This window comes from Meleagris gallopavo, chromosome 6, assembly GCF_000146605.3.
Source record: "Meleagris gallopavo isolate NT-WF06-2002-E0010 breed Aviagen turkey brand Nicholas breeding stock chromosome 6, Turkey_5.1, whole genome shotgun sequence".
Lineage (NCBI taxonomy): Eukaryota > Metazoa > Chordata > Aves > Galliformes > Phasianidae > Meleagris > Meleagris gallopavo.
In genome coordinates, this window is record NC_015016.2 from 44,452,214 (window position 1) to 44,461,639 (window position 9,426).

The 9,426-nt window shown below is 40.8% G+C and overlaps 1 protein-coding gene across 2 annotated transcripts in view; it reads left to right on the forward strand.

Annotated features, from left to right (window-relative positions):
* The window catches only part of STAC (SH3 and cysteine rich domain), a 74,454-nt gene that overhangs the window by 55,878 nt on the left and 9,150 nt on the right, over positions 1 to 9,426 (forward strand). For both annotated transcript variants that reach the window (XM_003207280.4, XM_031553982.1), the window contains exons 7-10: positions 2,290 to 2,354; positions 3,291 to 3,379; positions 7,313 to 7,364; positions 7,495 to 7,632. In XM_003207280.4, the coding sequence (XP_003207328.1) occupies positions 2,290 to 2,354; positions 3,291 to 3,379; positions 7,313 to 7,364; positions 7,495 to 7,632 (344 nt within the window). The remainder of the gene's footprint in view (positions 1 to 2,289; positions 2,355 to 3,290; positions 3,380 to 7,312; positions 7,365 to 7,494; positions 7,633 to 9,426) is intronic.

The window sequence follows — 9,426 nt, forward strand, 5'->3', positions numbered from 1 at the left end:
AGAGGGCTGGAGCACCTCCTCTTTTAGGACAGGCTAAGAGAGCTGGGGCTCTTCAGCCTGGAGAAGAGACAGTCTGAAGAGACCTTGCAGCCTTTCAGTACACAAAGGGAGCCTACAGGAAAGCTGGGGAGGGACTTTTTAGAAGGGCATTAAGCAACAGGACAAGGAGAAGTGGTTTTAAGCTGGAAGATGGATTAGGAAGAAATTCTTCACTGTGAGGGTGGTGAGACACTGGAACAGGTTGTCCAGCAAGGTTGTGGATGCCCCCTCCATGGAAGCATTCAAGGCCAGGCTGGATGGGGCTTTGAACACCTGGTGTAGAGGGAGATCTCCATGCCTATAGCCAGGGTTTGGAACCAGATGATCTTAAAGGTCCCTTCCAATCCAAATCATTCTATGATTCTGTATGGTCCATGAGCCCTCCACAGCTCACAAGGTAAACGTGAGTAACCAGGTTTTGTTTTCTATTACCAAGCAGAAATTCTCCCAAACATGCTCTTCTGTTGAAATGCCTCTATCTTCTTCTGAAAGACTTTCTGCAAGTCAAAATGGCTCCCAGTTACTCAACTCACTCAGTAGAACTGGTCCAATTTTCCTACCTCCTTCTCCACTGAACAACAACAAAAAAAAGTGGAACATAGAACCATAAATAGGACTTCTCTACACAGATGCCAGGAATATGCATACCCGTATGCTACAGGATACTGCAAAGTGTTTTTTCTTAAAGTTTTCCTTTCTGGTGCTGGTGACAGTGTGCAGAGTCAGTGTCCCTCCGCCACCTTGGTGTGAAATGAGGCCTCCAGGTCAGCCACAGTCAAACCACTTGGAGACAACTCGGGGCAGTTTCAGGCTAAATGCATCAACTCATATACAGACTTTGCATTCACATGTTAGACTTTATGACTTTAAAATTGTCTTACACTTTATCAAAGTATGTGCGTTTTTGTGTTCTCATAGCTGTGCGTCCCTTTGTAGAAAATCTTTCTCACTCATGCTGTGTCTACTGTTTTATCTATCTCCTCCTTTACAAGAAGAACAGTACATATTTTTTGAGATCTAAGTACAACTGCCTGTTCTCAAGGAGCCTTACTATTTAACTCAAAAAACTTCTTCAAAGACCTTGACTGGCTGTCATTGGCAATCTGCCAATGAATAGCCACAGTAAAATGTTTTCATGGAAGAAATGTGAGAATGTGGAAGAGCAGAAAGAGAAGGGAATTCAGTCATTCAGTGATTCCCTGGCCTCTTCTTTTCCCTAAGTACATGAAAGCATATCACAAAGAAATAGAAAGAAAACATGCTCTAACAATCAACCTGCTACTTACTGCTGTTTTGGTTATTTCCAAATTCTTGTTAGAGACTACTAAACTGCTTGAAACACTTGCAGGGGTAAATGGATGGAGGTGATGCTGGTGGTTCTAGCTGCTAAAGGACTCCAGGTAGTACAATCATATTCAGACTTTATCCAGAAGCATAAAACACAAAGCAATTGTTAAAATGTAAAGGAGGATTCAATCAATTTAATAAAGCCAGTGTGGTCTTTCCAAGGAAATAACTGAGGACAGATATCTGTCACATCGCAAAGCAGTTATGAATATAGCGTAATGATTTGAGTCAGCTACCAATCAGGTCAGTTGTAATCTGTGATTCTTGCTTTAGTCCAGGAGTTTCTGATTTAGTAACTTAGAAGCACGTTTTCAAACATACAGGCCATATGTATGTCTTTCAAACAGCCCATCTCAACTTATGGTTGAAGTGTTTCTAGTATCCCTCTGAGATCAAATGGAGAGGGTACAGCCAGTGCATCCAGGCAGAGGTTGCTGAAGAGAAAGAGCAAAGAAGTCCACCAAATACATGGAGACAGAGGATACAGGAAGAAGGGTTCTTAGCTGCAAAATTCTCTCAATGTTTGTATACAACCATCACGTTTTGCACTTGCTTTTCAAATGGAAATTCTGGTCTTAAACACGAAAACACAGCATCAAACGTGAAGAAAAGGCTTCAGGACTTTAAATAGTAGTGCGATTGGGAGACTTAAGTTCTGTGCTGCATCTACCTGTAGGTCATTTGATCAAAATTGGCCATGTAGTAAGACTGTAAACTTTTCAGGATAGAAATGGTTTTGAGCCATGTGCCAAGTTCAGTGGAATACCTGGTTCTGTTGGGGGTTCAGAGGAGACAAGGGATCAAAGAAAGTAAGGGGGAAGAGTTTAACAAAAACTAAGCTAGCCTTGCTGAAGTGAAGAGCCTTAACCTATTCTGAAATGTCATGTGTTTGCTTTATTTTAGTGTTTACATATTCCGAAAATGGCACGGAACACTTTGGAGAAGAACCAAAAAGTATACATTCCCCGGTATGGCTAAAAATTTTCTGAGAAAATTAGGAAGACATGTATAATATAGACTGGGGAGGATTTTTAGCTTTTAAATTGTGGTGGGACTGCTGTGGGCACTATCTGGAGCAAACATCAATATCTGTCTGTCACATAACTGTTCCATTTCTGGGCCCCTAGCTGTGATTGGAAGCAGTATACAGGACTGGATGGCTTTTTGGTTGACCACTAATAGACCTTTTTATGTTCCTATGTTTATTATAATTTCATGTTATGAACACAAAATATCCAGTGTGGAGACTGTGTCATTACAACAGAATGGCAGTAACGTAAAAATCACAGAACTGACATAATTTGGAAAATTACCTGGGGTTGGGTTTAAGTGCTTCTTTTTCCTGCAAATTTTCAGCAGAGAGGCAAAAGAGTAGCCAGTCTTCTCAGCAGGAAGCCAGTGCAAATAACTTCCTGTTTAAGAAAGTGATTTTCCCTCTCTATTCACTGGACTTTTGCACTGTACAGGCTGAACTCATCTGTAATGAGGCCTGTTTAATAGACACATTATATAATGCCAGCAATATACTGCTGGGCTTACAACATCCATGTGTTAAGGAGTAAAAGGCAAGCTCACTTTTTCGGCCTCACCCAAAAGACCAAGTTGTTCATATTTCTGCCAGAAAATTGATCTTGGGGTTCAAGGACTCTTATTTCTCCATAAAGACATTTATTGCCTTAGTGGCTTGCAGTATGTTTAGGCAAGTCCTCCAGGATGTGAATGCAATGAGATACTGGCTCATCTCCTGGAATTACAGACCTTGATTCCTCACTGTAACAATGTGAACAAAATTCCTGGGTTTTCAAGTATCAATAAGCTCCAGACATGGGGCCATATGTTACACTTAAATATTTGACAGACAGATATTTACATTTTCTCATTATTGTTATTATTTTTTCTTCAAGGGACCATTTTATAAAAGCACGTTACAAATGAACACCTATGTTGCCTTGTACAAATTTGTACCACAAGAAAATGAAGACTTGGAGATGAGGTAAAGCCTCAAAATATTTATTATTTTATTAATGCGTACAAATTAAGGCTTGTATTGCTATGTATGACTTGAGGGAAAAAGAAAGAAGGAGATTTACTCTGACCTTTTTCCTGGACATTTTTAAGTATAAGTACTCATAGATACAAACTTACTCTCATAGGAACAAATCCAGTAACCATTTTTTTGGCAAAGGCACAACAGATAAAACGCTTAAAAGACACGCCATTTCAGGAGTGTATAATCAATGAATATACAGATGTTATAATTAGGAAACATACAAGAAAGATAGGCTAAACAGGCTATCACACCAAAGAAGAATGAATGGAAAGCTTACCTTTATCCTGGACTCACTGAGAAGACTCCAAGAGGAGCAATCTCCAAAAGAAAGCCTTCCCCAATCGTAGTCAGCTCTTAAATGGGGTCTAGGAGAGGTGCAGCCAGGCTCCACCCCTTCTAATAGCACAGGAGAATTGCCTTCACCTGTGCTCCCAGGGCTGACTCATTGCTTGCCTCAGGTGGTCAATCAGAGGCCCTAATTCAGGCCCTGATTCTGCACTTCCTATACAAGAATTAAGAGGGCTTTCAACTAGAAAATATTCAGTTTTCAGTTGCTTTGTCATTTTCAAACATAAATTTTCAACTAGGAATTCCTCACCAGCTGTCCTGCTAATGCTAAACGTTTTGCAAGTCCTGTTTGATTTTTCCCTCCCATTCAAATTATGGATGAGAAAAAAGAATGATGTCCAGCTGATGGATGGCATTTTTTCACACTAGAAAATGCATCCTGAGCTTTGCAAAGTGTCCTTGTCAATCAGTAGTTTTTAACACTTCCTGCCTCAGTTCTGCATCAGTTGCTAGCATCTCATGGTCTAATCCAAACTCACCGAAGTGTAAGAGCAACTTTTCTTTGAGTGCAATAAGCTTGACTCATGCTGTTCACATTTTGAGGGCCTTCCTAGAGCTGTTGACTTTAAATGTGTCAGTTCTCTGCAAGGCATTCTCTACATGATAACACACATGCACTTGACACAAAATTTAAGGAATTGCCAGAGAAATGCCCCTGTTGTCAGCATCTCCTTTTTAGTATTCCCAGCTGTATCTTCTCATTGCTCTGGGAAGAATGGGTGGGATGTAAGGCAGAAATGACAAGTTTCCCTATCATTCTGTTTTGCTAGCATTTTCTGATCATTATTTTAGGCATGACAGCTCTTCAGGAAATAACCACAGGCTATGGTGACTTTTAGTGCAACTTGCCAGCCATTCTGGTTGAGGGATCCCACTTTGCATCTTGGTCCTTTATAGGTGTATTTCAGCTTGAGCAATTTTCCCATGGAGAGGAAGTCCATTCAGACACATATCCTCTGGCATCCTCAGCCAGACACAGAAAACCAGAAAATGCAGCATTCCCCAAAATTCCCCTGTCCCTCCCATGGAAGGCCAAAGCAACCTATGGCCTAAAACATAATGACCTGAACAGTCATTACTGACAGGCTCTTTCCTTGGAGACAAGAATCAGGTTTTGGAATATCGTCACTAGGCTACAGCAAAGTTATCTGTCCCATGACTAGAAATTTAGTAATACATGGATTAACACTGTTTCATAAGTGATGCTAAATAGCTAGTAATGCAGTTTGCTATCTGCAGGGCAGGATTCAGGTCATTTGGATGAATTTTTGTTCAACAAAGTTGAGTTTCTGGCGATGGGTTCAGCACAGCAGTATTGTCAAGATTTGATATGTACTGTCCTGGCAGCCCAAGTCAGGGATTGACTGGACACTGATCATCTTAACAGAAGGAAGAGAACTAGTAGAGTAAGGAGGTTAGCTGGAAGGAAATGTTAAGGGGGATTTGTAGAGATCTGAACTCACAACTGAGGGCATGCAATGGGCAGCAGACTGCTGCCGTTGAGAGGTGACAGTCTTGATTTCAGCAGCACTTCGTATTTGACATAACCTTGATTTCTTCCTTCCTCAGCAGCAGAAGCAATCAGGCTTGCTTTCCAGAGCTCTGGCTTCAGTAAAAAGGGATAGTCCAGTAACAAGCTTATTCTAAGAGATAGCCATATTTTACAACGCTTAAAGCAAGTTCTGGAGTAAGGCACCCAGCGTTTCAGATACTGCATTGATAGGCACCTATCTTGGCACCTACTGAAATCTAGAACACTGATGTAGAGCAGAGTACTTGTCCAGGGCTGTAATGCAGAGGAAAAAAAATAGGGTAAGACCAGAGAACCATTTCAATAAGCAGTAAACACCAAACAGGTTGCCCCCTATCAGGGATTTTGCAGCTTAAATCTGTGCAGGAAAAGTAATGTAGGTTCACCTGGGACTTCTATTTAGGAATCCTTTCAGATTAGAGAAATCAACGTTAGTCCTGTTCTAAAAAGTATCAGCTAAATTTGCAGGTCTTATATGTAAAATCTCAGTGCTCAGACCACTGATGTGGAAGACTTCAGGTTCAGTTACCCTCTTCTTCTGACAACTTGAAATTTATTTTCTTCTAAGTTTTTTTCTACTCACCAGGCTGGAAGGTATTTAAAAGGTGGAATTCTCTAAATCTTTCTTATTGAAGATGTTCCTCCTTGCAGTGTCAGGGTGCCAGTAACATTACAGCCTGTTCACTTTGGAGTGACACGTTAGGGTCCTTCAAAACCCAAGTATCTTATATTAAATACTAACTGGACTTGGATGTCCTTTCCTATGGAAGAATTTTTTTATCACAAAGGTACCAAGTCATCCCTTTTCTCTAGCTTCCTTTCTCACGGCAAGAACATTTAATTATTCCAAACACAATGGAACAGCTTCCCAAAGAGGGAAAAGCCTACTCTATTGCCTTATTGATAGCACCTTTGAAACCTAAAAATTTAGGTTCAAATCCCACCGTGTTAGAGGAAAGACTAAATTCCTGTATCTCCATTTCTCAGCAGCAGTGATAACTGTTGGGCAAATAGACCAGAGAGGCTCTCCAGCTGGACAAGTGCATGTCTTCTATGTGTGTTCTGCAAGAGCCCATTAAATTCTCTATTTATCACACGTTCTCAATGTGTTGTCAGACTCTTGTGCTGATACCTCACTGATACAAAGAAACTAACATGATATGCAAGGAAAGCTAAATAATTAGGGGTCAACCATTAATTTTATTAAGATCAAAGAGATGCCTTTCATCACGCAGACAGATTTCTGAGGTTAATCCATTTGCAAATGGGTTGCCACTTACATTCTGCAACATAGTGTGATTATAATTACACAATAACGTTAATGAAGTGCCACCAATGGGGAAAGGAAGTCAAATAACTGTTCAACTACCTGTACAAAACCAGCTCGACATGTTTCACTATTAGCATTTCCAGCCAAATTATTCTCTTAGCTCTGCTTTGGAACTAGTCAGCTGGATGCTGATACTTAGCAATTACAACCCTGCATTGTGCATTATAGAGGTAAATATGTCCCATTCAAAAGAAAGAAAAAAAAAAAGACATTCCTGGGCAGAATTATATCCCTGCTGACTAATTGCCTTTGTCAGTTAAATAGAACCATTTTCCTGCTGCCTTCCTTCTGCAATCACAGCTTGAAAACACAGATGATAAAGTAGTGTGTCCCAACAATGCAAAATGTCTTGAAGTAACAAGATAATGCCTGTAACAAATAGGGACTGCATTTAAAACAGTTTCTTATTAAACAGGAAGCAGAAATTCCTGTTCACAGAAGGTGTTGTCTCACAATAAAGATCTAGCCCCAACATATAGCAATTCTCTTCCTACTTTACTTAGTATGATTAAAGAAAACTTTGCTGCCTCACTGAGTCTACCTGCAGTAAATGCTCAGATAAAATGACCAAGGAAGGACCGCCTTCCTATTAGAAGGTAACTGTGGGAGCCGATGCAGCATAGCTATTAAGAGTCATCCTAATCCACTCTTCCTCTTCTAATTACAGGCCAGGGGATATGATCACTCTTCTGGAAGACTCCAATGAAGACTGGTGGAAGGTACGTGCTAATTATTTTGCATCTATCTGTCTCATTTTCAAAGGGAAAAAGTACGTTATTTTCAATACTGAACTTGCATTAAAGCTACTGGTGTTAACAGCTTTCTTCTGTCAATACATTTTCTCCACAGGGAAAAATTGACGACAGAACTGGATTTTTTCCTGCTAACTTCGTTCAAAGAGTGCAACATGATGAGAAGATTTACAGATGTATCAGGACATTCATTGGCTGCAAGGAGCAGGGGCAGATAACTCTGAAAGAGAACCAGGTAAATGCAAAGAGACCCACTGGGCTGAATTCCCACCAGACTTGAGCATCCCACAGTCGAATTGATGTGACCAGAGGGAAGGTGCAAAATGGACACAGATGCTGTTCACTGCAGTTCAGCTATGTTTTCAAGATTTACCATTAACGTGGTAACGATCTACTAACCAGCTAACACATTCTTCCTATTTATTGTGGCTAAGTTTACAGGCTTACAGATGTTCATAAAGATATTTATATGTCACCTCAGAGGGACAGCTTGGAAAACAGAGTTGTAGGAGTAGACCTGAGTGCTTAACACATGGTCTGCTTTTCTGCACGCTATTAGGCTAATCTAATAAAACAGAGTAGCTCCCTTCCCAGACCTTGCCTTACCCAAACATAAAAACAGCACATTGTTTCAGCTTCAGCAGGAGCAGAGTTAAGACATCGCTGAGAAAACTGTAAATCTTAAATTTATCCCTTATTCACTGGTTGTAAAATATCTTTAGTCATTAATAGCTTGTGATGCTACTTACAAATTCTCTCTACAAGCCATAATTTAAGCAGCAAGTGGGACTTATAGTACACCACATACAGTGAAGATTCACAAAGTCCATTCACCTGGCATATTTTCAGCAGTTCCTTCTGCCTTGGGTTATTTGGGGGGGTTCACAAGGTGGAAACCACAGCCACCATTATGCCTTTGATCTGATTTTAAGTGCACTTCTAAACAGAATTTTTACCAGGCTTTTAGTATATCTGATAATACTGCTATAAATGTTTGCTGGGGTAAAGCGAGAGAAGAATTTGGCTCAAAAGCTGCATTAACAGTAAGGTTTGTGGCGCAGGGTCATGTAGACAGAAGTATGGCTGGCTGATGGCCACCCACAGGCTAAGTTCTCCAAACCCTGCACAAAACAGGAAGCTGGCTTTCTATCACTGTATTTTGTGAAGCCCAGTTTTGTTCCACCTTCCTTTCCTTTGGCAGTTTATATAATGTCACCAGGAGGTGTTTGCCTTACAGTGCCTGGAAACCCATTGATTTTAGCAAAGTGGAGCAGAAATCAACATTAGGGTGGACTCCAGGATTACACATTTTCTACTCAGAACTTTTGTAATACTTCACTCCAGCAGTGGGTTAGGTTAACTCGTACCTTTGCTGCTGCCTTGTGGCACAGCATCATGTACTTATGCTAACAGTCCTTGAGAATACACAGCTTTTTAAGGAAGGCATAGTATACAGTAACAGGAATGTATTTTAGCTGCCCTGTGCACTTAGTGCATTTGGCAACCTTCAAGTTACTGGAAAGAGATAATCTGCCTAAAGTTTTTTTTTTCTTTACCTTGCTCTTCTTTTTATTATTTATATTTGTGCACGCAGGGAAGAAGTCATTACCAAAGCCAGGCTGGAGGTTTGGCACCTTTTGTGCTCTAGGATTAACAATGCAGAAGCTTGAGGAAATGGGAGTGTGGAGATTTGCTTGCCAGCACAAAGGAAGGGCTGTAGTCCGAGTCTTTTCTTGTCAGCAGGCACACCATATCCTCTCTGTCAGTGTGGCTGCTCCTGCAGGCAGTGAGGGTGCAGTTTCTTGCCTCATTTCTCACAAGACCACAGTTGTTAAGTGGGCAGGTCTGGCAGCAGCATCTGAGCACAATGGCTTCTTATTGTTCCCTAGTTCATAATAGGCTCACAAGGGAGCTCGCAGTGAGGAGGGAGGCATTGTCTGTGGTAGGCCAGGTAGTAAAAATGGGATTATGAATCCATCCTATTTGTCTATCCCCCTCCTTTTCTTTTCTCTCTCTCTCTCTCTTTTTT